Below are 27,755 nucleotides of genomic sequence, written 5' to 3'. Positions count from 1 at the left end.
TTTTAATTTTTTTCTTGATAATAGTAGGAAATGTTTCACCTCTCCGGGGCATTTAGTGTAACGCAAATAGTGTAAAGATGAAGTCAGAGTTTAACCTAAATTGTCTGATTTGCTCTGATGTATAATTTGTAAAAGTGTTAATTTGGCTGTGTTCAACAACTGAAATCGTAAAATAATGCGATACTTCTGATTACTTATATTGACTTAAATGGTTGTTTAACACAAAACACTCTAAACCAGTTTAAAATGAGTCGGGCAGAAATTTTCAACATGCCTGTTAAACATGTCAGAAAATCTGCTTGTGTTAATTTTATACCCTTCCGAAGTTCCGATGCCTATCGTGACATAAAAGCCAGAAGATGCAAAAATCATTCAACAACTGTTACAGTTTTTCTGATACATAAACAGGAATGAATCAGAAGGTTTTGGAACATAGCCATTGTTTAATTAGTCAATCCAATTTGAAGCAGCAGATAAATTTATATAGCAGACTATAATTCAGACCAATCCAATATTAAATAAAAAATGCTTTTATCAAAGCAGTTGAAAGGTTGAATTAAGGGGGAGTAGTTGAGATCTATCAAGGCGCAGATATTGAAAATGTTTTAGGTTTAAAGAGTTTTGTTTTTGGAATTTTCAAAAGCGAAATATATTTCTAAAATAATTTCCATCGATTTTCCTCACCTTTTATATATTTTAAAACCCTTCCCTTAAATTTGAGCCTTGAAACTGTCAAGACAGAATTGAAGTAAAATGACGTCATATGGCTACACTTTTTAACCTTCTCAAAAAACCCAGAACAGGCGAAAATTAAAATTATTGCAAATATCTTTTATTTATGACTTTTTCTAGTTCAGTTTCTGTTATATATGTATTTATACAGTGATTTCAGTGTCACGTGATACGATGTCACCCATGCTTTTTGAGTGAAACTACTCTATATGTGTATATAGAAGTTAAATGCTGTCATTTTACACGTAATCCTTCACAATTAAACATTTTCTCAGTTTACTGTTACAGTTTCAAGGCTCAAATTTAAGGGAAGGGTTTTAAAATATATAAAAGGTGAGGAAAATCGATGGAAATTATTTTAGAAATATATTTCGCTTTTGAAAATTCCAAAAACAAAACTCTTTAAACCTAAAACATTTTCAATATCTGCGCCTTCATAGATCTCAACTACTCCCCCTTAATTCAACCTTTCAACTGCTTTGATAAAAGCATTTTTTATTTAATAGCTGTCCCTTTGCTCTGCCTCACAGGGCATATTTTGCCTAAAATTTATGTTGGTAAAAGCACGGCCAACTTAGATCACGCGCTGTTCGCGCTACTACGGCCAACACATTCGTCGAAATTCCGCGAGCAAGGATTTCCCCCCTATAAACTGTACTATAATGTGTAGGAGTTCAGCGCCACGCTCGGTGGTTATATTGTCTTCAATGTAAAAACTATACTAAAAATAATAATCCGCTAGGGGCGCTGACGTCATACACATCTTTTGCTCATAGGTTAACACAGAAACGTCAACGAATGAGATGGCCGCTGTAGCGCGAGAGATGCGCGAGAAATCAAAGTTGGCCGTGGTAAAAGAAAGCCATAAGTTGGAAAAAAAAGTTTAATTTATAAAAATATTTTAAATAGAACAGATCAATACTTTGCTGTAGGATATTTTATTATATTATTGGATGTAATTAACGGTATTTAAAATAGTTGTAAATATGTTATACTAAAAAATGTATAATTGTTTTATGTCAAATTGACTTCTAAAAAGAAATGTACGATAATTTTCCAGGAAAATCGATAATTTTTTGGCCTAGATACGATAATTTAAGATCTGGCAACGCTGTTTCTTAAACCCACATTGTCTACCCAGCAAACACAAAATCGTCCTTTGGACATCCGATTGACGTAACACTCGGATCTTTCCTTCGTCCATAGGACGCCTCAAAATCCGCGGTTGACGTCGGTCGGCAGCATAGAAATCTCATAGGTAACTAGAATGCTGCCGCCTGCGCCGAGCTTGTCGCCAGTTCGTTTTGAACCTTCAGCCAATGAGAGGCCGTAGAGTGGTTCCGCCAAGGAGGATAATAATCCTCCTTGGTTCCGCTACTATCGCGGGAGATAAGTGACGTCATTCTCTCTGGTGACATAAAATTCTTGGCAGAACCACTCTTTGAGCTCTGATTGGCTGAGATCTGACTATCGTCTGCCACGGCGTTTGGTACATTTGCCAGTTACACGGCAGCATTCTGGTTACCTATGCGATTTCTATGGTCGGCACATTGAGTTGGGAATATTAATCTAGAGATCCAATCAAATCTGCTCCCCGCGAAACAAGTTTTTGAAAAATACGAATGTGCCGTCTGCTCTAAAATGACGAGCAAACGTTATCATATGACCCGTGGCGCCATCCATTATTTTGAAGAAAAAAAATCTTTTTGCTTGAAAACGCGTCTTATTTGAACGAACCATTGAGAGATAGACGGCGCCACGGGTAGAATGATAACGTTTTCTCGTCATTTGGGACGCCGATGGGAGCAGACGACAGTATTCTTATTTTTAAAAACTTGTTTCGCGAAATCTTGGAGGAATAAAACAAGTATACAGGAGTTGCGGAGTGCTGCGAAATCGGTTTCGTCAGTGACCGTGAACTCGCGCGAGACGGAGGGGTTCAAACGCGACTAGCGCCAACTGCATTCGGAATTTTGCAACTATTCTCATTTTATAGCATTGTTTTCGCTTCATCTGGTTTGTTTTATTCCTCCAAACAAATACGAGTCATTTTGGAAAAAGGCGCAAGGAATTTAGAAATGTTTCAAAACAAACCAGACGACGCGAAAACAATGCTATAAAATGAGAATAGTTGCAAAATTCCGTATGCAGTTGGCGCTAGTCGCGTTTGAACCCCTCCGTCTCGCGCGAGTTCACGGTCACTGACGAAACCGATTTCGCAGCTCTCCGCAACTCCTGTATACTGGTTTTATTCCTCCAAGGCGAAATACTGAAATCCGACATTTTGATTGGACCTCTAGATTAATATTCCCAACTCAATGGGTCGGCAGTGATGGTTAGTCTAGGGAAATTTCCCAGATCTAGGGAAATTTTTACCCCTAAAAATCCAAAAAGGGAAAAGGGAAATCAGGCGATTATGAAGTGTTTTATTTTTTAAGTGGACAGTAATAACAAACTCGTTAAGCTATCGCTAGGCTCCCTAATACTGAATCTTGGGCATGAAAATCGCTTAAAATTTAAAAGTGAACAAAAAAGCTTACGATTTTGATAGCATTAATAGTGCTTTCAAAGTCTATGGAGAAGCATGTTGGCCCCTTATAAAGATTCCACTATCGTGGAATCTTAATTTTTCTTACCTATTTTTAGTATGGAGCTAGAGTAAGAAGTGTAAGAAGAAAGGTCCATAAAACACCAAAACATTAGCAATAGTTTATTATATAGTGTTGTTGTGTAAAATTTGGAAGTTAATAATTTAGAAATGTGTAAAAAGGTAAATAAATAATTTTCGCCATTTTCGCGCTAAATTTTTAAATCAACTTTGTTAGCCTCAGACCAAAAGATGGCAGTATGATTCTTCCATGAGTAATAGATTTTTACATCGCCATGCGCCATCTTAAAACGCATCACCAAAGTAAAATGCCAATTTGTGAATCCGTGTCTTATTTTACGTGTGAGGTTGTGTAATTGTTGTTTTCGTTATTAATAAAACAAATTTTGTTTGGAGTTAAGGAACAACAGCAACGTAGATATTAATCTTAAAAATGCGTTTTGTGAGTATATTTTTAAACTTTTAATAAGCGTCATAAACTATATGTGCATAACTTCGTAAGTGGTAGTTTCGCAATATTCTCCTAGGCCTTGGTCATAAGCTTACTTGGCACAGTGTAAACTAAAATGTCTATTCACATTTAAATTAGGCGTAGGCCCTTTGTAAAGTATAATAATATGTAATTTTGGAAAGATGTATATTAAAGAATAATTGCATGAGATCTAAGTGGTTAATGTTTGTCTCTGTGTTTCTCTAGTGTCAAATGTTCTGTTTTAGCAGATAAGTTGGGCTCTGGTTATCATACAAGTATATTATGAATTGTGAATTTTTTTTATTTCTTTGCTTTTATAAGCAAATTAATTAAATCTAGAATGATAGCAAATCATTAGTCATGATTTCAGTCATATAGTTTTGTAGTTTTACCATAAGTAGTTTAACTTAAATATAAACATTATTTAGTTCAAAAGTGTGTTTGATTCAAATAAGCTATTAAACTCTTAAATTTAGGTCTTAATAGTTTCGGTGATACTTGAAAAGACGTTAGTCTTATTATTTCCTTAGGACTGTTTTTGAGTGATTTGATGAATTGTTTAGTAAATATCATCTCCATAATTAGTTAGTTTTGGTATCGCTGTGATAGTACCTACATTTAAGATAAACACCGTTTGAGCATTATTTATTTATACTAATGTACATTCTGCAGTCCAACATCTGAATAAGTTAACTTGGTGTTTAACTTTTTAATTATTAATGAAAACTTCACCTTTTATTTTTTTTTACTATGGTTGTAAATTAAGCCAAGCTTTGAAAAGGATATTGGGAACACAGGGTTGCCATAGGTCAGGGAATTTATAGAATTTGTAAAAAGTTAGGGAATTTTATTTTATTTTGAAACTTTTATCAAGGTAGTTAGTTCTATGAGAAGTTCTGATTATTATTTATACTTAAATATAAAACTAATTTTTGGCTTAAAAAGGTCAGGGTAAAACTTTAAAAATTGCCAGAGAATTTGAATCTGAAGTTATTCTGTCAATTCTGGAACAGTTAAATTTAAAACTCAATAATCCTACTTCTTTAAAACTATTTTATCATGCTATGCTAGGCTTTTATCTGTAGATAAAATAGTTATGAAGCTGATAATAAAATAATTGCGTTTAATGAATTAGTTCTTTTAATAAAAAAATATCTTTTATCTTAACAAAAGTTTTTATTTAAAGTTACAATTATCAGTGTTATTGAACTTGGTTAATTAATTTTAAAATATAGTCAAATTTTAATGTTTTAGTGGATTTTTAATTATAAATTATGCGTGTCTTGTATTTTTTCTGAGTAAGATTCGTGCATGTTGTTATATTAAGGTTTTATCTGTTATGTTTATCTGTTGTTACTGTAAGTGTTATCAGAACTTCTCCAAATGTATCAGGAAATCCTTATTAGTGAAATTTTTGTCCGCCTTGTCGCTTGCAACTATTGTGGTGTTGTATGCTTATATTCTTCCTTTATCTAAACCCTTGGTATATTTAGAATTTTTCCTTGTGCAGTTGTTCTACCTGTACATTATGTTTTTAAAACCTTTTCCAAGTCTTAATGTAATCTGATTATATTATTTTAGACATTATAACTACAGTTAATAGATAAACAATTTTTCAAGGATTACCAGTACACTATGAAAATTTTAATGAAATTAAAACCGCTTTATATGTTTGTGCATATTGGCGTGTACGCCCCCATTTTCAAATGCGATAATGACTAATTAGACTTTTTGTTTGTTGCGTTTGAAAACGCCAATATGCTGAAAATTGTAACGTGGTTTTCATTTCATTAAAATTTTCATAGCGTACTGGTAATCTTTAAAAATTTGTTTATTTATTAACACTAGTTTAGAGTATGGCTTTCGTTGTATTATAACTATACAGCATAAATATGATATTAATTAGTTCTAGTAACACTTATAACCGCTACCTGTAAGAGAACTAGGGAATGCATGTTGTCTCTAATCAGGGAAAGACTTTTTATTAGACAGCCAAATTTGTAACGCACTGTATTTTAAGGTCTTTTATCATTTTTACGCGTCTACCTGTCTACCTTTATCCAGTGTAGAAGATTCCTACACGCATGAGGTCATATAGGTAGGGCAAGGAAATGAGTAATTTTAGAGGGAAATTAAAACCTGGGAAACGTAAAAATTTTTGGTAATGATGTCAATGTCACTTCTCGTTTGTTTTTATTAAAGTCTGTATTATTGCAATGATTTGGTTCGCAAAATATATTATGATATTGTTGGTACATAACTTTTCAAACTCCTAAAAAAATAAAAATTATTATTTGGGGTTTTTTTTGTATTTAATAGTTTTGACATTATAATTATATTGCTATGTTACCTTTTTTGTTTCAGGTATTTTTCATATAAGGGGAAGGAATTTTCAAACGAAATGCATGTAAGAAGTGTTTGAACTTTCAATAAAAATGCCTCCTCCACCTCCACCGCCGCCTCCAGGTCCGCCTCCGCCTCCTGCGTTTGGTAATTCATCTGTTGCTTCTTCAAGTTCTGCCAAACCTTTAGATCGTAATGCTCTTCTTGGTGAAATCCGAGGTGGATGTACTTTGAAGAAAGTCGAAACCAATGATCGAAGTTCTCCTCTCGTAGATGGTAAGGAAAATTTTATTTGACTTAACTAGATTAGCTAGCCTATTGTTTAATATAATTTTAACCCTCAACACAAAATTTAAGTTCTTTAATTTTATTTTGAAAAAAATGTAGGATAGTACATTTTGTAATTAAAGTGATTATAAGAAATTAATAAATTAAAAAAATATACATATTATAGGGATACACTGATTGTGTAAACAAATAAAAAACAACAATTTACGATATGTGTTAGAAAATATGTATCAAGTAAAATGAAAGAAACTTATTCGGATATGCTCTTGCAAACCTTTTTAATGAAAAATTAGAATAAATTGGTATGACTGTGCACTAAAAAGTCTTTTACAATGATTTTATCATATGCACTACTGTATGATAGATAAATTTGTTAATATTGGCTGATATTACAGGCGATATCGGTCACGAGTAGCCGATATATCGGTTGTACCCATATTGAAGCATCCCTAATATATTATATTATATTAACATGGTAAATATGAGAATGGAAAGGATATTATCTCAGTTATATTATGGCTATTTAGTAATTATATTTTTGCTTGTAGTTAGTTTTCTTTGAAAAAACTGTTGTAAAATTTCAAATAACGTAAAATTCTGGAGCTATAAATGATGTCTTTTTAAATTATTCGTTTGAAAGCCTTAGAGTTGATAAAAAAATATGGTGTTAAAATTTTTTTTTAATATGAATGTGTTATAGTAAAATACCAAAAATAGTATTATTAGGATAAAACATTCCGCAAATTTAATGGAATATTATTCAAATTTTCTTAAAGACAAGAAGTCTTCCAGTAGAAGCAACGTAGGGGAATGTTCTGGAGGTGTTGTATCCCAAATGGGAGCTAGCAAGGCCAACGGCCCCTCAAATGGACCTCCTTTGGCCCTAGGTGCGTTGTTTGCTCAAGGGATACCAAAACTGAGGCCCACGGGAAGAGGAACAGGTATAACGTAGTCATCATCTCTTTCTCTCAAAGCCTGTTTTTTTCCTTCCTTTTTTATCACATACATAATTTAATATATAGTGCGTATAAACCGTCAACGCTTTAGCTGGGGTATTTTACCAGATGTGAATGTAATCTTGGCCTTTCTATAATGACTTTGGAATTTTAATTGAGCAAAAAATGCCAAGCTTCTTTCAGCTAATATGTTTGAAGTGTGTTATGACTAATGAGACGCGCAAAATTTTCTATTGCTTTAAAGGGAAAGGGCGGGTTAGAATAAATTGTTTTTTTCTTTTTTCGTCGTGTTTTATGGAAATTAATTTTTTTTAAAATAAATTTTAACATGCAACTATATGATTCTATTAATAGACAAGGTAGTTTAATTTCGTTTATATTTTAGCATTTGCACAAATATGACTATGCAAAAAATTACTTGTGTTGTAAATTAACTTATGATGATATCAAGAATGCATTTATTTATGCTTTGGGAGAATGACTATCCCCCTCACGCATTAATAGTAAGCTCCTTCTCACAGAACAAATTGTCAAATTCAAATTACCTCTTTTTCTCATTGACTCCCAAAAACTTTTCTTCTGACGCGATTAAAGCGGATGTTAGTGACGTTTTTCCTACACCCTTGTGTATCTGGGCAAAATTTGACCATGCTCTCAAGATAGTCGAATAAATACATTCTTGATAATATTATATCTCTTAAACTGAAATTAATTAAATTATAACCCGGTCCATATTTTTTTAAAAATGTTTTAAAATTTTCACCAAAACTTTTTTTTACAGCAAGTGTTGATCAAAATCAGCTGAGCTCGCCTTCCAGTTACAGTCACGAACAACATAGTCGTTCTCATCCACCTAGTCCAATTTCAACCATTCGCAATGGTACTACATCGACTCCAAGAACCTTCAACACGTTATCAGGGAGGAAAGATGTGCAGAGGTCTGAGAGTTCCATCAGTTCAGGGTACAATTCTGCCGGTTCACATAGAAGGGCCCCATTTCCTAATGACATCACTCCAGCTCCTTCGAATAGCAGAGGGCCCCCTCCGCCACCACCACCCCCCTCAGCCAGTCAAAAACCCCAACTGGTGAATACCAATTCCTATACGAATGGTTCACCTCAGCAAATGGACAATAAGCCGCCGCCTCCTAGTAAACCTCCCGGAGTAACTAGGTCTTCGTCCCAAACAAATTTGAATGGAGTGATAGGTAATCGACCCGTACAGAGGACAGCCGCTCCTACAAGTAGACCCCCTCCTCCGCCCAAGGTTGGAAATGTCACGATAGGGGGAGTGCCACCGGCACTGCCGAGCAAGCCTCCGAATTTAGCGCGAAGGAAAAGCTTTGGCGGCCCTGACTTGCGAAATGGAATGAGTTTTTTACATAATCAACAACAGCAAAATAGACAGCAACAGTCTCATTACAAGGCCACCGGGCCACCGCCACCTCCTCGTAATATTTCAGTGCCAGACAGTTTAAACAACTTGCAAGATCAGCAGAATAGGATACCACCACCCGCGCCTACTCTTCCACCCCCACCACCTCCACCTTCTTCTGCCAAAATGAATGTACCGCAAGGTAATATGTTGCCTGGACGATCAATGCCTAACTTAGCCCCAGCCCCTCCTCTGAAACCCCCCAGTGTCCGGCCACCTCCGCCACCTTCTAGGGCGTCGCCTTCAGTCGCGCCCCCTCCCCCTCCGCCCCACCATAAAATGGCCTACTACCCTGGTTCGAGTCACTCGACGAAACAAAATGCACCACCTTTACCACATCAAATGGGACTCAGTAACGGTGCTCCTCCTCCACCACCCGTCAGAAATATAGCTACTTTATCAAGAGCGACTGGTGGAAATTTCTCTAATTTTTCGTCAGAAGGTATAGATGATAGTATTTTTAATAACTGTATTTTAGACTATTTTGTAATTTTCTCTTCGCTTTTTTTTTACAGAATTGGACCCATTTGAAGCTAGGTTTATTTCAAAGTTTCCACCTATTGAAGAATTACCGAGGCCTCATCAGTTTGGAAATATTCCAAAGTCATATCCAAGTAAAGGTAATGTGACCTTTCACATTAGTTTAAAGAATTAAGTCCAAATTTAAAGGAATGTTAGTTAGGGTATTGTGCCAGTCATGGTTTATAAAGAAAAGTTAATATTAAACTAATGGCTTTAAAAGTCGCTTGATGACTTAGGCCTAAGGAGGTGCCTTGGGTATTAACGTGGTATTAGGCTAGCTGATTATTATTATTTTTATTATTCCTTTAATACTGGTATCTCTTCCTTGGGAGCTCAGCACTTCAGTAAAGCTTATGATATAAAAAACAAGATAAGGATGAGGCTAGGAAATTAAGTTAATTTTCTTAGTAAAAATATACTTGTGAGCATTTGCGGTATATAACTCTGGTCAGATATTTGCCTCTTTCACATGCAAGATTTTTATTTTAAGTTTCTTCCACATGATCTATTGGGGAAATTCTAGAATTTTGGATGTATTTTTTCCTAAATTATGTTCACTATTTTGGCAAATGTCCGACCACTTGGCTAACGTGCGTCGTATGTTTGGGGAAAAAACTCCTATTGTGTATCTGTTTTGTAAAATGTTTTACCAAATGGGTTGCATTGTGTAATGTGCTTTTCCTTGTGGCTCTCTTTTGTCACATCGTGTGTCTGGTGGCAACAGCAAGTAGGCAACGTAACCCTCCGCCACCCCCACCTACAACGTCATCTGGAAATAGTGCGACTAATCAGCAGTCTGTAAGGTTGCTTCATATACAACTCGACTACAAGATGTTTAATGACAATGCCAACTCTCAGTGCTAGCGAGGTGTTAAAAGTCTCGATAAAATATGTAAATTCCTATAGTTTGTAGTGTATAGCCAAGAGGCTCTTCAGACTCAACTCTTATAATGGTAGTTGAAAGAAAATTTTAACTCTTATTACAACCTAAGTTGCCAAAAACATTCAACTACATTTAAAAGATGATGTTAAAATTGTTCCTTATATGGCTAAGATTTATAAATCCATTGAAAATTTTATTAATCAGAGATCGAGATTTGATTACTCAAACTAGATTTTAAATATTTTAACAAAGTTACAAATTTTTTATTCAGTCTGAGCAGTTTTTTTTGAAAAGATTAATTTATAAGTTTTCAATGCACAAAATCATTGGATTTATACAACTTAACCACTTGAAACTAACGACGTAAGTAATCTCAACTTCAAAGTGAAATTCCACTTAACTTTAAATGTTTTAAAAGTAATTCTTAATCTGGTAAAAAGTGTAATTAAAATTACTCATTAAAGTATCAGATTTTTATCATAGTATGTGATACTTATTTGTGGGCTGGTTAAAATTTAGTTTTTCAGAGTTTTACAAATAAGTTTCCAAACAGAGAAAACGAGTTTTTTTATGAGAAAGCCTGTTATTTAAGAAAATATTTAAGAAAAGGCCTGATAAATAAATGGCTCATTGAGCTTGTATAGTGAATATATTGTAGGAGAAAATTTTTAGAATGTAAAAATGAAAATGAGAATTGTCACGGGAAAATTTTTATGATCGACTGCTAGTCAAGTACGCTCGCAATTTACATTTATAGTGGAAGATTAGACAAACTACTTTATAAAGCGAAGGAAAACTGTTAATTTTGCTCTGGTAATTCTTTTTGACAGTTTAAAACCGTGCTATTTTTTACCTTGTATAATCATCATCTTTGTTAAATCCAGTTTCTTTTAAATGACTTTTCAAATAATATTTTGAGCTTTGTTCAATTACAAATAAGGCTTTATTTAAATCCTGATAATTTTGAAAATATAGATCAGTTAATGTTCATTATAATTCTACTTTGGATTTTGGCAGATGTTACTGGCTTTCCAAAACGTTTTGTTGTAAAGAAAATCAGTGCAATTATTAATTTAAAAAAAAGTTTGCATACAGGTGTTAAGAGTGATATTTGTATATTTTTTTCTTTATTGAGAAATTTATAATACAAACCTTTTTCTGTTCAACTTAGCCTTAATTTTCTTTCGGAAAAGTGGTTTACACCAAATGGGTAAAAGTGTTTTTAAAAGGACAATTAAATTTTAAAACACATAAGGTGTCAGAGAAACTTTCTGGAAAAGTACAAACAAAAAATGTATCTGTAAAATAAATATATAAAAAGGTTTCTATTAAGATCATTCTTTCCCCGTTTTTTAATTTGAGCCGCCGTACCTTTTAAATGGACTAAAATATAGAGCGTTCTGGATAGATGATTTCGGCTATTAAATAACGTTTATTTTGGAATTTTTATCAGATTTAAAAACAGGTTAGTTGATTGGGATAAAAAAAAAACCCTTTTTTGTTCGTGTGTCAGTTTGGTTTGAGTATTATTGTTTCAGTATCTCTTCTCTCTCTATAAGTTTTCTGTCAAATGGTTTCTTCAAATATTTTTGTTTTTGTAAATGGTACCCACATTGCATGTTTTTTGTTGTATTTATTTTTCTTATTGGAAGTTCTAATTGGATATCAACCTCATCTAGCGTAGTCTGATACCATTTTAATGTCAGTGTATTAAAATTAGAAATTGCATGTAAATGTGTATTTTAAAATTATTCAGAAGGTTTGATAATTTTGGGTTTTTCATTGGCGTACCTCAGTTTATAAGGGGAAGGGAAGCATGTATTGAATTTTCTTGATTATTTTGTTGAGGTGTAATTTCTGTTTCTCTATTTGCAATTATTTTGAATCATTTTTTTGGGTAAGAAAATTATTGGCATGATTTTTGACTTTTTGGGCAAAATCATGGTCCAAAAATACTTGCAAGAGCGTGTAAGGGTTTCGTAAATATTTTTATGTTACAATAGTTTTCCTAATGTAATGGTTTTTTATATTGTATTTACAGGAGGTCAAAGACTGAGTTCGAGTTTAATCAAAGAGTCAAATTGTTGAGTATCTTTTCCTCATGAAGGGTTTTATATCATCTTGATCCTGCCTGAATCAATTTATAAATAAAGATAACGCCCCTTCCCACTTATTCTAGTACAACTTTTCCTTGGGTTCTTAATTTTTAAATATAATTTAATAAGATGCTTTTTTGTTCTTGAAGTAACACTACGATGAAACGCGCGATAATTTAATATAATTATTTTCCCGCAAATATGATTTTGTTGGGGAAAGTAATTTTTGTATTGTTTATAGGAAATAAATTAACTGATATTTAAATTTTATGTACACTCTTTTATAAGACTAAGTCTACCCGCTCGTTGGCCATTACCTCCATCCATACGCAGATTATGGAGGTTACCAAGGTAAAACTGAACATGGCGTGAACAGTAAACCTTTGCATGTGAACAAATTGTTGTTTTTAATTAATGTATTAAAACTTCTTTTAAAGAAATTTAATTATATTTCGTCAGGCAAAATATCTTGGACAACAATAAATAAAAAAACCAAGGAGTTAAAATTTATTCCAACACAAAAATCAATAAAAGTTACAAAGTAGATCCAATTAGAAAGAAAATAATTATGGGAAAATTCCGTATTGTATCTCGCGCTAAGTTATCCTTCAGAGTCACGTAGCGGCGAAGTCCTGGATTTTCGTTTTCTAAGCAGATGCTTTTTATTTCGTGCCCCCCTATACGGGGGGGGGGGGGATAAATATTGCGTTTACTCAATAGTGCTACAAGTAGATGGTTAGCTAGTATTGCCCGTAAAGGCGGGAGAGAACCGTTCGACATTGTAGAGAAGTCTAAGGGTAACCTCTATGAAAGTGAAGTGGCGGTGAAAACAGGATATTAGTCACCTCGTAGTGGTCGCAAAGGCGCGCTTACTGCTCCAAATTCCGAAGAGCAGTATCGGTTAACCTATTAAAAATGATAAGGTTAGCTGGTAGTGCTCGTAAAGGTTCGAGGAAGGTGAATTTTCTGTTCGAAATCGTACAGAGTCCGACGAAGTAACCTCTGAATGAACAGGTGAGGAGAAAAAGAAAATGGGAAACAATTAACTAGTAGTGGTGACAAAGTCGCACTTCCTACTCTTCCAGGTTTAAATCACGCAGAGCAGTATCGGTTAACTTGAAACACGGCACGGAACAAGAGAGAAGAGAGAGCTTTAGCGCCTGCAGCAGCTGCTGTCGGAAGGGAAAAATTTCGGAAATTGTCTTCCCCCTTTTCGTAAAATGTTCAGCGTTAAGGCTCGTCCAATGAAATTTGTACACAACACTGCGATAGCGTGGTTAAAGGCCTGGTGTGGCACTTTCTTATCGAAGTCGCGTGTATGGCCAGAAGTATTAAATAAGTGTGGCACTTACTTATCGAAGTCGTGTATGGCCAGAAGAAATAAATAAGTGTGGCACTTACTTATCGAAGCCGTGTATGGCCAGAAGTCATAAATAAGTGTGGAACTTTATTATCGAAGTCATGTATGGCCAGAAGTAATATTTCACTAAAATTTAAGGTTTATTGCCAATTCATGATTTTCTGCTACCTGCTTAAAGGGAATATAACCTCTGGTATTTCTGTCACCCTCCGAGGGTTCCAATATTGTCCGCTGCCTCCCACGGCTTTTCACACTTGCGGCGCTGATAATCGCTGATTGTGAAAGGAATAAAGAAAATTGATGGGGTCTTCCATAAAGAATGCGTTGAAGGTTCTATTGCCTTTAAATGGAATACGGGCACGAAATAATATTATCGCCTTCTTGGCGAACTTGTTTGTTTTATGATAGGTGGTTTCTTTTCGCCGGTTCTCGGACTAGAAAGTACTCTTTTTTTCCCTAAAACGTTTTAATCGCCTGTTCCGGGGATGAGAATTACTCTGTCCCATAATCTATTCGCTTGTTCCGGATTATTAGGTCTCTACTCTTTTTGCTCCTTCTGAAAAGTAGGTGTAAGCAGAGAGGGTAAAGTCGCGAAGTTTGGTGTAAGGGAGTAAATCGGATTTTGTCATCTGCTAACTAGAATTTATCTGCTAAAAACGCCACAAGTAGTTATTTTCGAATAACGTTTTTACTCCGATTCGAACTATTCGCCACCACAGAATCGGAGAAAGAGGACGTCATAGCTAAGATTTTGGTAGGCGGCGACGTTTCGCGAAAAGCACTCGGTGGCGGCGCGCCGATTTTCAAAAGAAGTGACTCAGCGGCAGAGGAAATATCCGCGGCGTTGGATTGGCGGCGCTAGGCTCTAGTCATAGCGTTACTCTTCTAACCTTACTCCGAAATCCCGGAACAAGCGATAAGAAACCACATAACAAATCTAATAGTAGTAAAAACGCGAACAAGTAAAGAGACCAAGAAGTGGGGGATAAAACTAAGCTTTATTGGGGAAAAAATATGCGGTACTTCGGCCGATAGGCCTTCAAGGCGAAAAACTTAATTAAGACAAATATAATGCTTAGCAGTTTATTATTTTCTCACTTGACTATTTAACTTAAAGGGCCCCACCGGCGTTTGAAAAATCAACCCGAAAATCGGGTAGCAGACGACGTTTCATAGCTTTCCCTAAGTCCGCAATTCGCGCGGGAAACTGACGAAATTCAAATGCCGGTGGGGCCCTTCAAAGAGCTTAATGACACTTTTCAATAGGCGCTTAAATAAAACCTCTTCCCAGAAAGTCCCAAGAAGTAATATTTCCGACCGCCAGGACTCGTAAGTTATTATTTATATAGTGCTTGTTGAAATATTAGCAAGCTGGTAACTTTTTCGAACGTAACATCGGTTTTTTGCTAAGCCTGAACATGCCAAAAAAGTTACCGGGTTAAAAGGAAACACTTGTTGCATACAGTACTGCAAAAGTAATATGTTTAGTTCTAAAGGAATGAGTTATCATCTTTTTTCAAAAGATAAATAAATTGACTCTGCCTCCATGAGAAGCTTTAAAATTGCCCGGTATTATAAAAATATTACATATAATTTTAATTATTTATACCATAAGAGGATGATAATAATAATAATATTATCTTCTTATACTTAGTTTTAGTAACATTATATATTTTACCTTAAAGTATATTATCGAAAATTAACATTAGTGTTCCTTATACACGTGAGCCGACGCGTTTCTTATCTGACGCAAAATTCTCATGAGGGCAAAAACGCGTCTCCAATTGGCTTAAATATGACTTTTTGGCTAGTCATTCTAAACGTTTAACCGACCGACCGGAAATAGCTCCTTCCCAGATGAATTTGGAGAGGGGAGTAGAAACCGAGTATCTTTTATTGAAGCGTCCATTCTAAATCGGAAATCCTTGTGTAAAGGTTCAAAGGTTTTTATTCGCTCGTACAAAGTACACCCTTTTGTAACAGGGCGGCTCCAATGGGAGCTCAGCATTAATTATACAATAATACACTAGTAATAAAAATAAAAGGTAATGGTAATGGAAAATTAACCGCTCTCTGGCATCTCTCCAGCCTCTCCCTAGTCATGGCTGAATAACAAATGACCTCGTTTGCATACGTCATTGTTGGTACGGCTACACTCTTCCAAAGTGTACGGCTGACCGAGTATTTGTTGTAGGACTGCTCGGCTAGGTTACGAACTACCCACCGCATCGCGTTTCCCTTTCCAGCCACTATCTTTTCCATGGTACTCAAAAAAGGATCAGTACTATCAATGGTAATGCCCAGGTATTTGTACTTGTTCACCTTCTCCATTGGCTTCCCGTCGAGAAGGTACGACCACTCATCAACAGGCTGTGTAGAAAAGGACATTGTATTTGACTTATCCATGCTAAATAGTAAGTTCCTACACTTGGCAAAGGCCGAACAAATGTCAAGTAGCTTCTGCAGGTCGTCAGGGTGATTTGCGAAGAGTACAATGTCGTCCGCATAAAAAAGGCAAGACACACAGAGGTCCTTATTTTTTGGAGGATACCCAGGAAGTTTAGCTCCATACCCAGAAACTTGTAGTGACTGGGCTAGGTCATCAAGGTATACTGTGAACAGGGTGGGAGATAACGGGCAGCCTTGGCGTAAACCAACCCTACTCGATAATTCAGTCGTCGCAATCCCCTCCAGATAGTATGTGTAGTTACATTCCTTGTACAGACTCTCAATTTCTGATCTCAGGGTAATAGGAATAGCCTTGGAGGAAAGACATTCCCACAGTTTAAACCTATCGACGCTGTCATAAGCTTTCCTCAGATCCAGGAAAGCAATTTCCAGGCGTAGAGCCATTTTCATGGTCAATTCAATTAATTGCATGATGACAAACAAATGATCGCCTATTCGTCGGTCCTTTCGAAAACCTCCTTGGGGCTCACAAATTAAATTATTTTCCTCCAGAAAGTTAGTAAGGCGATTCTTCAGTAACATTGCATACACCTTATACATTACTGAGGTGACAGCAATGGGGCGGTAGGAGTCGAGCTCCAGAGCATTTTTGCCTTTCCCTTTATAGATTAGAGTCACTCGTGCACAAAGCCAGGATAGTGGTGCCACTTTACTTCTCTTAATAGAATTCAATATACTACACAGAGACAGGCGAGCGTTAGGACCAAGAGCTTTCAGACTTTCAGAGTAGACTCCGTCCGGGCCTGCTGCCTTCCCCGTTTTTAAAGTACCAAGCACCTTATTTAATTCCATAACTGAGAATTCATCGTCACAAAGGGGATCTTTCGCTTCAGTGCCCGAGCAGCTAGTTGAGAGGGACGGAGTGGTGGGACCGACTGTGGGGCTGAGTAGTTCATTCTCTAGATCTTTGATATACTCTGTGATTCTCAGAGCCACCGCCTTCTTTTCCCATAAGAGGGACCCATTCTTCGCTCTAACTCCTTTAAAAGCCTTTTCTACCACCACCCCCTGCTTCCTCAATTTTTTCACGTAACGCCAGAACTTCTTTCCTTTGTTTTTGGCCGCCTTTTCGATATCCCGTTCCATTTTTAAGTTCACCAGTCTAATTTCACGTGATACTACGTATTTCGCGTTGGCTTTTGCGGCTTTATAGGCAAACCAGAGGTCTCGTACAGAGTTAGTATCTGCTCCTCTAGCAACAGCTAGTCTGTGGGTCTTTGCTGCCCTTTTTCCAAGTTTGATTGCTTCCCCAACTGACTTGTTCCACCACTTCTTTGGCAGTATCTTATTCTTAATGAGCGGGGCTGGCTGTCTCTTTTTTGACGTGCCTTCCATTGACTTTAGCATTAATTGAACGAAATTTTCATACGACTGATGACTCGTTCCCATAGCCTCTTCCATGGCCAACTGGAATAGTTTCATATTTTCTTCATTATCCAATTCCCAAAAAGTCCTTGGGTTGGGTTCCAGGGTGAGGCAATTGGGTTTTGTAACTTCAACTTGTGGTGACTCACAAATTGCCTCCAAAAATAGACTGTATGGTCGCTACCAACACTCTTTTCACCAAGCTCATCGATTTCCATTTTCGTAAAGAAATTTACTAATTCTTCGCTATAGAGAAAGTAGTCTACTGTTGTACGATATGCCTCATTGTGCCATGTATACATTCCACTACAAATTGGAGCCAAGTTACCCATTATTAGGCCGAAACTTTCAGCAAACAGCTTCACCTGCCGGCCCTTTGAATCTTCCTTCCCACACTCCGCAATATGGGCATTGAAATCGCCCATTATACAGACTTTGTAACCGTTCATGACTGCTTCTGTGACGTCCCTACTGAGGCATTCATAGATAAGACTGTTCAACGTTTTGGCTGCTGTAGAAATTCCCACAGCAAAATACACTAGAGCAAAAAGATTATTTGGCAAATTTTCAAAGTAGAACCACATGTGGTCTGTGCAAGTTTTGTGTAGCGTAAGGGGCACAGAAACAGGGGCCATAACGCCAATCCCTCCACCTTTCTTCTCACGGTCCTGGCGGTTATTTCCTAGCCATTGCACACCTTTGGGTAAGTTAGGATTGGCTCCGTCCCGTAGATGTGTTTCTGCTAGCGCAAAGAAAGTCAGCTTATCTCCTGATATAATAGATGATAGCTCCTGCATCTTTTGTTCCGATGTCCCACCCTGTATATTCAGATAGCCAAAACGGAAGAAAAGGGATGTTTTTGTTTTCTGGCTGCGCCTTTTCCCTCTCTTCCTAATTTTTCTCTGAACCATTTTTTTTGCTACAGGAACTTCAGCACTATGATCTCGGTCCACAGGGTCATTCACAGACATATTAACATTTCCGAAAGAGCTATTTACATATTTACACATTGTTTCCCTTGCCCTAAAGTTCAAAACTTGTGCGCGACTTATCTTCGTGTTGAAAGATATATCGTCTAGGGCGTCCTCCTGCACTCTCATTGGTTGCTGGGAAGAGTCTTTTCCGTGTCCGTGGGTGACATCACCGGAAGGGCCTGATTCCCAGAATTCAGGCCCACCTTCAAGTTTTTTTTTAGCATTGGAACCCTTAGCAGTAGATTTTGGTAAAGTCCTCCGCTTTTTCCACATAAGAATTCGAGAAAACATCCTCTGCTCCAAGGATCGATCGGGGGCCAGCTGAACTTTACTGAATTCTAAGACTTGATTAGTCTTCAACTTAGGAGCTGCTTGTAGTATGACCTGTCGAGATTCGTGGCTATCCAAACAAATAAGTACCGGTTTCTCCTTTCTTTCTGTGCCTCTGCCAAAGCGCGTGCTGGTTTTGACGGAAAAAGAGAAAATCTCCTCTAGTTCCAGATTCTTTCTTAGCCAGTTTTCTGCCTCTTCTGGCGTGTCCATGTCGTCAAAATCCACTCCGAAGGCCACTAAGTTTTCTACTGGGGCCTCATTCAGTTTTTGGCCAGCAATCTCCAGACTTGACTTGTGTTGCAGAGTAGCAATCAATTTATTTTGTTCTTCAACCTTTAGCTGAAGGGAATCCAGCTTACTAGCCAGAAGTCGAGCGTTCTGTTTCTGGCCTACGGCCTCTACTTTACATAGGTTATGTTCTTTTTCAATATCTTTAAAACGCTTATCAAATGCCACATCTCTGGCCTCCAGGTCTCGAATAATGCCCTCCCGCATATTAGCTACAAAGCTCTGCATATTCTGAGATGATAAACGATTATCTTCGTCCAATAAATCCAGTCTTTCCATGATCTTAGATTGTTGAGTGCAGATCTGTCGGGCAACGACCAAATCTAAGGCTGTCATAAGACTGTCAAAAGTTAGATCTGTTGGGACACCACGCTTAGTTTCCACCTCCAAAGAGGTATCCTTCACCCCCACAAGTTCGGTAGGCCCACTTCTACAAGAGGGACAGCTGAAAGAGTTGACAATTTTACGCGGGATTTTCCTAGTTTCCGAAAGTTCAATTTGGACGCATTCAGCATATGATACCACCATTGACACGAAATACATCGAATCCAACTGTTGTCTAGATTTCTACCCTTATTTGCAGCACAGTCCACAGAACCACACACACGGCAGACGTTCGAATCATCTCTGTGTAACTTGCCGCATTTAGCGGTCTTTTGGCTTGAGTCCCCAGGCATTGCTTATTTTAACGTTTTCAACAAAACGAAAAAGAATTCCAGGTCTTGGGCTTCGGCGTAGAAATGCAAGGGATTTAGAGAAGATAATATATAATATTTATTTTTGCTAAGCCTAACTTTTATAAATTGATAAATATGAACGAATTTGAAAAAGAGCGCGAGAAAAATTAATGCGACTGCGCGTGACTGCACCTTAGGCCAAATACGATCAAGCGCGAGGTCGAAGTTGGCCATGGCTGTACTTACGAATGCCTAATTTGAAATTCAAGTTGTCATGAGCTACTTGATTATAAATAATGAGCATCAAACAAAGAAAATAGTGTAAACATTAAAGTTTTATCCTAAAGAATTATATCGGTTTTTCTATTTAAAACTAATTTTATTCAAATATTGAGGAGTATTTAAAGTTAGTGGAATATGCGAAGGCACAAAAAACCACAACGCGTTCGCCTTCGATTTCGTGTGCAATGTTTCTTCAAAAGATATCTGTTACATCCATTCTGTCCCTGTGTTCTACACAATTACCAGCCATTGCAAGATGATAAAGGGACTGTCTGTAACGGATTCCCACAGTAAGTTCCTCTTTCACGTGATCTTTGTAAAGTGTAAAGCCGCATTTCCAAATTATTTTCATGTCAGTCGATTATTCACCGAAGGAACGTTGGAAAACAAATTACTTAAAGCTATACTAGGCTTCCTGTTTGGCTTTCTATTTGGCCTAATATTTTTCATTTTTTTGGTCCAAATGATGCACGTTTCATTTGGCAAAGCGTCGGTTACATGTTCATTAGTTGGTTGCATTAGTGCATTTGGATTAGCATTCTCTAAGGACTTCAGATGTATTGCCTTTCTGATTCTGCCAGAACTTTTCAGTAGTAAGAATCTATACGTATGTGCATTCAGGGACTTAGCAGTTATATATTTAGATATTTTTTACAGCTCGTGGTCGCTCGGTACTTTTAGCTACTGCTTATTTTTTGGTACTATCAGGACCTTTCGTGAACATGACCAATAATCTGGATATTTTATCCAAAAGCGTGTCATGCCAAATGGAATCCATTAAAAACAAAACCAAAGAAAATCTGAGAGATGCATTTGCACCAGTTTTGGGTACTATAACCTAAGAATTGGTAAATATTTGGGGGAAACTAACGTGTTTCAAGTACAAACAGAACATATAGACGCGATTAAAAAGGCATTAAAGGCTGTAGTTGAATTTGGCCGTATTGTGCGGGAAGCTTTCATTTCGTTTGCAGAACTTCTTAAAGAAATTCGTAAGTTTTATACTTATCACCTCCCAACCTGGAGGCCCCTCAACCTAACAAATATATTCATATTTTTAGTTGAAGGCATTAAAAGGGTCTATAAATGGTTTGGTCGGATGTTGAATGTTTGTCCAAGACTAATGAAAACTCCTCAGGAATACTGCTATAGTATGCTCCGTGAGAAGGAAATGAAATGCTATAAGGTGATGTTCTTTTTAGCATTTTTGTGCCTCTTGGTTAGAGGCTTTTCGGAATTAGTGTGCCCTTTGCTTGGAGGTTAGTTTTATGAGAGTAGGGACATTATTTCGCAGTTGTGTCAAGAAAAACCCAAGTTAACTCATTGATTGTGTCTTTACACGTATAGTAGCTGCAGAAGCTTGTAATAAATTGAAGGAATTTAAAGAAGATGTCCTAAAACCTATTGAGAAAAGTAACTATCCTTAGGTTTTTTAAATAATATTTTTCTAGTAAAAATTTGCTTTCAGGAATTGACGAATATTGTCAGAAAATGCACGATGAATTTTATGTCAACATAACCACGTATACCTTTTACGATTACAAGGTGTATGAAAGTCAAACAGCAACTGAAATTAGAAAGGCAATTATGCAAGAAATAGAGGATAGAACCTATGGATTATTGCTCATATTCAAATACGTCAGCTTTTTATCGCTGCTTGGACTAGCGTGGCTTGTTTTCCGTTCATTACTCTACCGATGGAAATACCTTAACGTAAACAGATACGACAATATTTATATAACTTGGGATGTTCAAGACATAAACGAGGAAAGAGTTGAAAAGGGCGAAGAGAGTATATTCCCATTGTCTTTAGTACAAAAAATGAAATATATTAAGCCTTGGTCACTTAAACTAACGAAAAATGAAAGAAAAAGGGCTCTGTTTTCCTTCACCATATTCGCTATGGGTACTTTGCAAATTGGAACCTACCTATTCTTGGATTACATCCTGTATAACTTAATAGAAATGATTGCGTATCACGGGAAAGTAAATTTCAAAGTACCACGTAAGATAGTTAAATTAATAGATTTTTATATTCGTGTTATTTTAACTGTTTATTTTGAATTTATAGTGCCCTTTAACGTTGAGCTCAAGGTTAAGGGTACCAGCTACTTAGCGGATATGTATCGAGATTTAGCGGATGCCTTCAATCCCATACTGACTCGCGTACCGGGACTTGACACCAGAAAATGTGTTCCTATGGCTAATCCTCCAGACTATGATTTATACAAAGTTATCGGTGAAGAAGTCAAACTTTGAACGAATAAACTACAGGACCCGAATCATAAGCAATAAACCCTATTCATCAAATTGCATACCGTGCCTGCGCTCCTACCGAGATAATCGCAACACTTTTCCACCGCAATTGCGTGCGTTACGTAGTTTGCTTATTTTACTTAAGATTTGGATATAAATCTTAGCAAATGGCCCTAGAAGAAGAAAGCGCGCAATATGAATTCGGGTCCATTAGTTAATTTGTCGAAGATGAAACGTATGTTCAGGATTTAATCAATTCTTATGTTAGCTAAATTGTTAACTATAACAGGTACATTGTTGCTACTTTGTTTAATATTTTCGATAACCGAGGTGTATGGAATGCGATTGAGACACGCAATTTGCGGTTGTTACTACCCAGAACGCAAAAAGCAAAGAGCGGAATGGCTTCACAATCACATTATCAAGACTAAAGGAACTTTTTTGACCCAAATTAGGCGGCTCGTAAAAAGAAAATATAAGGATTGGGATAACAAACGTGATAAAAATATCAAGCTTATTGATTTTCTCTATCTAAAGTAGGTCTTTTTACTCATATACTTAGTCCCGTAACTTTGGTGAAAAATAGAGTAATGGTACTATGACGACACCGATATTGCTTCCTATAGACAGAGTTAGATACTCCGAAAATGTCGGACATGACCAAAGCTTCGGCAAAAATTAAAACTTAGCTTAATTTAGGCATTATAATTTAAATAAAATATACCTAAAACCATTTAGTTTTTTTGTTTTTAGATGATAGTAGAAAACAAATGTTTTCCGAAGTACGTTGTTTCCTTCCCCTAGTTTTAGCTAAAACACGACTATCGACAGCTCTTATTGCTTTACTGTATTTTTAGCCTTTATTGGTGAAGCAGATAATATGAAAAGTAGGTGTAATTTTGGGAAAGAAGCCATTTAAGGCAGTTAAAACTTTTCATTTATAAATAAAAGTATAATACTTCAGGTGAAATCGTAGATCGTTTGTCATAAATCTGCTCAAACCTCACCGTGACAAAGGAAAAGAAAGTCCGCCTGTAGCGCTGCCCTACAACACTTCAGTTCCACGTTGTAGTTTGAGCAGATTCTGCTTTTTAATTTCCCCACACCACTTTTGTTACCTTTTAACTTAATGTGTAGCTGTAACATTTACTGTTCACTGTTTTTATCCAGATCAAAGTGTTTTAGGATCTTATTTAGATGGTTGGGATACAAGAAAACCTTTTGTCTGGCGTGCTCTACTCAGGTGGAAGAACATAATTCAATATCGTGCCCCAGACCTCGTTGTAATGGTAAATTCGAATATGGCGCCATGGAAAACGATATTTTAGAATTTATTAAATTTCATTTTAGCCATTTACTGCGAAAATTGTTTTGAAAATCTAAATAATCAATGCACAGCCTGCATGAGCCCTTTAGAATACGGGGATTTTTCGGATGTCAGCGAAGTGATGTAAATATCATTTAAATTTTAAAGGGAATATAACCTCTAGTATTTCTGTTGCCCAATGGTTCCAATATTGTCCGCTGCCACCTTTGGCTTTTGACATTTTCGGTATTGCTTAGCGTATTATTGAGGAGGTAGTTCGTAAATCTGTTCGACGTTTCCGTTAAGAACGCGTTGAAGGTAAAAGTAAAGACTGACAACTTCTAGAAACCATAAGTTCTCTTACAGATGAAGATTTTACATAACTCTTGTTCTTTACGAGGTTGAACGGTTACGAACAAGTAGTCGCGTCAGACTACTACTTCCGCTGAAATCAATATGTAGTTCAAGGTTTCGTATTTTTCAGGGATTCTAGTGAAGATGAAGAATTGATAGCCGTCGCGACAGATCGTGGTAGGAACCGTCATCGGCGTCTCTTACAAGATAAAACCGCAAAATGACGTTAGTTAAACTGGTTGAGACTAGATAAAACGCTGATTTCTTCACCGAAACTATAATTCCAGATAACTCAGTTTTTCAATTTTATAACCGCTTGCGTAAATAAGAAAAGAACTTTGATAAACTACACCAAAATTTTGATAACAGCATCCAACAACTTTATTATTCAATTTCAAATAGCTTTTTTTTCTTAACAGTTAAAATTGAACATTCATACTTTTCGCTGCACAAGCTTGCGCAAAAAACTAAGATGTTTATTAAAAATTAAAAAACTCTAGTTAAAACAAAATTTGGAAAATAAAATGTGGAATGTAAGAGGGTCCCATTTGTAGAATAAAGTACATATTATTAATTTATATAAAAGGCATTTGAAAAAATATTAAATTTAAAAAAATTAGCTATAGTTTTAAGTTTTGAAGCCAGTTATTGTAATACAACCAATTTAATGGTTTAAAGCGAAACTAAAGTTCCAACGTTAGTTGGTGGATTGGCGCCAGCTTGCAAGTTAACAACACACCATTGTTGACCACTTACCACCCCAGACAACGACACAGAGTTGATATCCACACTTTGATTGTTTAAAGTTGCTGAAAGATTAAATAATTATCATTCAGGGCCATATACGATTTAAAGAAACTTTAAAAAACTTACTGATCAATTGAACTGTGGAATCTTTGGAATGCTTCAACTGACTTAACAAAACGTCTCCGACAATAGCCACAGGTGGGGTAAATGAAAATCCATTAACGCTGCATAGAACAGGGCTATTTCCTTGGACGGAGCCTTGCAATGAAATACTCTTTCCACCTTGACTCGAAGCCGACACAGTTATGGTTTCGCCGTAACAACAGGTGTCCTTACTAGCAGAGTCATGACTATGTTCCACCTGTTTTACATGTGTGAAAAATTTACTTAAATTTTTCCTAATGCGCTTTGTGTGATTTCTACCTGAATGCCTGCGTCTTTTGAAAGAGCAGGTGCGCTAACAAAGTTGGCTTCTTGACCTTGACCCCTCAACAATCCCACTGTGATTGCATTTGTCAGAAAACGTCCTTTCTTTTCCATATCAGCTCCTTTAGTGATTAACTGTACCTTGACCAATGGTTGGGGGTTAAGCAAGGCGCTAGCTATTTTGGCAAGATTCTCGCATAATCCGATCAACGGTCTATTTTCCTTACTCAAAACTGCTTGTAATGTGGGAGCGTTCACCTACAATATCATTTTGATTGTAACACATACAAGTGGCATTTGTACTTTTACATAATATAAAAATAAATACCGCTTATGGTAAGTTTTTATTTAAAAAATGAGACAACTAGTTACGCCTCCCATCTGGAGGCTTCTTCAGGTGAAACTAGTGGTCTTGTTCTTTAAATAAAAACTACGTATTGTACATTAACGAGGAGACTACCCGAGGTGATAATCACCGATTTGGTTGAAACTAGGTGGGTATGTAGACCTTATGGTAACATGAAATTTCACCAAGGGAAAGTTGCAATGGGCATTAGTTTTGCCATGGCAACCGAAAATGTTTTTGACAACACAGTATGTATATTTTCTCATTGAAAATAACATGGGAATCTGAGCACTTCTAAGGGTACCCCCCCCCCCCCTGTGAAAAATTAAAAAAAAATTTCAAATTTCAAAACCAAAAAAAAATAGATCAAAATTGACAAATGAAATGAATTTTATGATATTTTGATGAATTTTGGTCAATTTGATCAAAATATGTAAAAATTGATCAATTGTTATTTTCAATTGGACAATATACAGACTGTGTTGTCAAAAACATTTTCGGTTGCCATGGCAAAACTAATCCCCATTGCAACTTTTCCCTAGATGAAATTTCATGTTACCATAAGGTCTACATACCCACCTAGTTTCAACCAAATCGGTGATTATCACCTTGGGTAGTCTAGTCTCCTTGTAAGTGGTGTGCATCTATTTATTTTAACTTTACGTGTATTTTGGAATTATTTGTGGTCTAATTTTCTTACCACTCCTGGAACTGATTTTCCTTCATTTAGGGCTACAAACTGTTCGGCAATTTCCTCAGCAACTCTGATTTGAGCCTCCTTGGTACTCGCTCCTAAATGGGGGGTTCCAACTACCTTGAGATGTTGCACCAACTTGGTATTTTGGGGTGGTTCTGTCAGGAATACGTCAATTCCCGCACCCCCAACTTGTCCTGATTCTAGAGCCCTCAAGAGAGCGTCTTCATCGATTATTCCACCCCTGGCGCAATTAATAATACAAACTCCCTTGCGACATTTTGCAAAGGTGGCATCATTCAGCAGATCTATGGATGTAAGAAAAAAAATAACATTGTCATCTGTATAGACTCTTATGTCATTTTATAGTTGGTTTAAATGGGAAGTACTTTTGGTTTGAGGAATGAGGGGTGTGTGAATAGTTATGAAATCTGCTTTTGGCCAAAGATCTTCGAGAGAATAACTCTCAACTCCAAATTCCTTGCTGACTTCCGCTGGTACAAGTGGATCAAAGCCAATGGTCTATTTTAAGAATACCGAAGGTTGTAATTACGGGTTATGTATGGCAAAATTAAAATTTTTCACCTTCATTCCAAATGATTGCATTCTAAAGGCTACTTCCCTTCCAATTCTACCTAATCCAACGATAGCTAATGTTTTGTTTTGAACTTCTTGGCCCATAAACAGGTTTCTTTCCCATTTTCCAGATTTTAGAGAAGCACATCCTTGAGGTATATTTCTATAAAATGTGGTTAGTTATGTCTTATTTACATGTGATTTTTTTAATTTTATACCTTGCCACAGAAAGAATCATGGAACACGTTAATTCTGCCGCACTCATGGTATTTCCTCCAGGTGCGCTGCAAGATTAACTTTTTTATAACTTGCTCATCCCTTAAATTTAATAGCTGTTTATTGACTAACTTAATAACAAGTACACCATTTCTGGTAGCTGCTTCGCAATCAATATTATCAACTCCAGTACCAGCTCGACCTACGACTTGCAAATTTCCACCACCAGCTGCGAGCACATCAGCAGTTACTTTTGTTGCTGATCGAACGACTAAGGCATTATAATTCTATGATACATTTAAAAAAAGTATTGCCATGAGGGAAACCAGTTCAGTGCCTCTGATTTTTAATTACTTTTAATTCGCTTTTGAGTTGGTCCACTGGAATACCTGGCTTCAGATCTACTTTAATTCCTGCATTTTCAAGAATTTTGACGCACGCACTGTCAACCTTTTCACTTATTAAAACTTTTCGAATATTCACTGACATTTTTGACTTCTAATTTGACAGCAAGGTTCTTAACAAGAATTCGCACCTCCTTTTCCTTTGAGCGGCGCGATGTAAAAGATCTACACTTTTCTCGGAGCCTCAGACTAAGCTCAGTTGTCTGCCGCAACGGTAGTGGTATGTTTCGGCAGTAGACAAAAAGACGTCACTTCCATCCCCTTTTCGGTCGATACGTGTGTACCCCCTCCGGTGTCCCATTTAACGAATGAGACGCCAATGCCAGGTGATCATTTTAAATGTCGCCG

General features: G+C 36.6%; 3 protein-coding genes across 9 annotated transcripts; 2 read left to right on the top strand and 1 right to left on the bottom strand.

Moving 5' to 3' along the window:
- Positions 1 to 3,625: 3,625 nt before the first annotated feature.
- On the top strand, positions 3,626 to 12,589 carry LOC149923537 (uncharacterized). 4 transcript variants are annotated; one of them, XM_090160368.1, is made up of 7 exons: positions 3,626 to 3,643; positions 3,742 to 3,782; positions 6,177 to 6,431; positions 7,220 to 7,384; positions 8,181 to 9,275; positions 9,349 to 9,453; positions 10,080 to 10,558. In XM_090160368.1, exons 3-7 carry the CDS (start codon positions 6,248 to 6,250, stop codon positions 10,217 to 10,219), a joined length of 1,689 nt encoding a protein of 562 aa, XP_090016494.1. In that variant the 5' UTR covers positions 3,626 to 3,643; positions 3,742 to 3,782; positions 6,177 to 6,247; the 3' UTR covers positions 10,220 to 10,558. The 4 variants fall into 4 exon arrangements, with proteins under 4 accessions (XP_090016494.1, XP_090016496.1, XP_090016493.1 ...); XM_090160370.1 differs by lacking the exons at positions 3,626 to 3,643; positions 10,080 to 10,558 and adding an exon at positions 12,280 to 12,589 and having other exon boundaries at positions 3,650 to 3,782; XM_090160367.1 differs by lacking the exon at positions 3,626 to 3,643 and having other exon boundaries at positions 3,650 to 3,782; positions 10,080 to 10,545.
- A 2,358-nt stretch (positions 12,590 to 14,947) lies between these two features.
- LOC149923536 (DC-STAMP domain-containing protein 2-like) lies at positions 14,948 to 24,368 on the top strand. 4 transcript variants are annotated; one of them, XM_090161377.1, is made up of 13 exons: positions 14,948 to 15,023; positions 20,196 to 20,372; positions 20,440 to 20,675; positions 20,740 to 20,910; positions 20,973 to 21,074; positions 21,144 to 21,341; positions 21,430 to 21,495; positions 21,551 to 22,087; positions 22,154 to 22,321; positions 22,628 to 22,874; positions 23,509 to 23,627; positions 23,689 to 23,788; positions 24,129 to 24,362. In XM_090161377.1, exons 2-13 carry the CDS (start codon positions 20,218 to 20,220, stop codon positions 24,220 to 24,222), a joined length of 2,193 nt encoding a protein of 730 aa, XP_090017503.1. In that variant the 5' UTR covers positions 14,948 to 15,023; positions 20,196 to 20,217; the 3' UTR covers positions 24,223 to 24,362. The 4 variants fall into 4 exon arrangements, with proteins under 4 accessions (XP_090017503.1, XP_090017504.1, XP_090017505.1 ...); XM_090161378.1 differs by lacking the exon at positions 14,948 to 15,023 and adding an exon at positions 20,063 to 20,121 and having other exon boundaries at positions 20,199 to 20,372; XM_090161379.1 differs by lacking the exon at positions 14,948 to 15,023 and having other exon boundaries at positions 20,065 to 20,372; positions 24,129 to 24,223; positions 24,286 to 24,368.
- On the bottom strand, positions 24,356 to 27,669 carry LOC149923535 (D-3-phosphoglycerate dehydrogenase). Its single transcript, XM_090161381.1, has 9 exons — positions 27,358 to 27,669; positions 27,136 to 27,290; positions 27,006 to 27,071; positions 26,797 to 26,950; positions 26,601 to 26,733; positions 26,218 to 26,519; positions 25,169 to 25,429; positions 24,872 to 25,106; positions 24,356 to 24,807 (listed from the first exon to the last, which is right to left on the bottom strand). Exons 1-9 carry the CDS (start codon positions 27,490 to 27,492, stop codon positions 24,671 to 24,673), a joined length of 1,578 nt encoding a protein of 525 aa, XP_090017507.1. The 5' UTR covers positions 27,493 to 27,669; the 3' UTR covers positions 24,356 to 24,670.
- Positions 27,670 to 27,755: the final 86 nt, after the last annotated feature.

The sequence above is a fragment of the Leiobunum rupestre genome, chromosome 10, assembly GCF_980474605.1.
Source record: "Leiobunum rupestre chromosome 10, qqLeiRupe1.1.hap1, whole genome shotgun sequence".
Lineage (NCBI taxonomy): Eukaryota > Metazoa > Arthropoda > Arachnida > Opiliones > Sclerosomatidae > Leiobunum > Leiobunum rupestre.
This window is presented reverse-complemented; position numbering and strand designations above follow the sequence as displayed.

Coding starts and splice junctions, on each gene's coding strand:
- LOC149923537 (XM_090160368.1), top strand. CDS start 6,248: ATGCCTCCTCCACCTCCACCGCCGCCTCCAGGTCCGCCTCCGCCTCCT. Junction 6,432..7,219: donor AAGTTCTCCTCTCGTAGATG/GTAAGGAAAATT, acceptor ATTTTCTTAAAG/ACAAGAAGTCTTCCAGTAGA. Junction 9,454..10,079: donor AAAGTCATATCCAAGTAAAG/GTAATGTGACCT, acceptor TGGTGGCAACAG/CAAGTAGGCAACGTAACCCT.
- LOC149923536 (XM_090161379.1), top strand. CDS start 20,218: ATGCGAAGGCACAAAAAACCACAACGCGTTCGCCTTCGATTTCGTGTG. Junction 21,075..21,143: donor AGAACTTCTTAAAGAAATTC/GTAAGTTTTATA, acceptor TCATATTTTTAG/TTGAAGGCATTAAAAGGGTC. Junction 21,496..21,550: donor CCTAAAACCTATTGAGAAAA/GTAACTATCCTT, acceptor ATTTGCTTTCAG/GAATTGACGAATATTGTCAG.
- LOC149923535 (XM_090161381.1), bottom strand. CDS start 27,492: ATGTCAGTGAATATTCGAAAAGTTTTAATAAGTGAAAAGGTTGACAGT. Junction 26,520..26,600: donor CCTCATTCCTCAAACCAAAA/GTACTTCCCATT, acceptor TTACATCCATAG/ATCTGCTGAATGATGCCACC. Junction 25,107..25,168: donor CAAAAGACGCAGGCATTCAG/GTAGAAATCACA, acceptor CATGTAAAACAG/GTGGAACATAGTCATGACTC.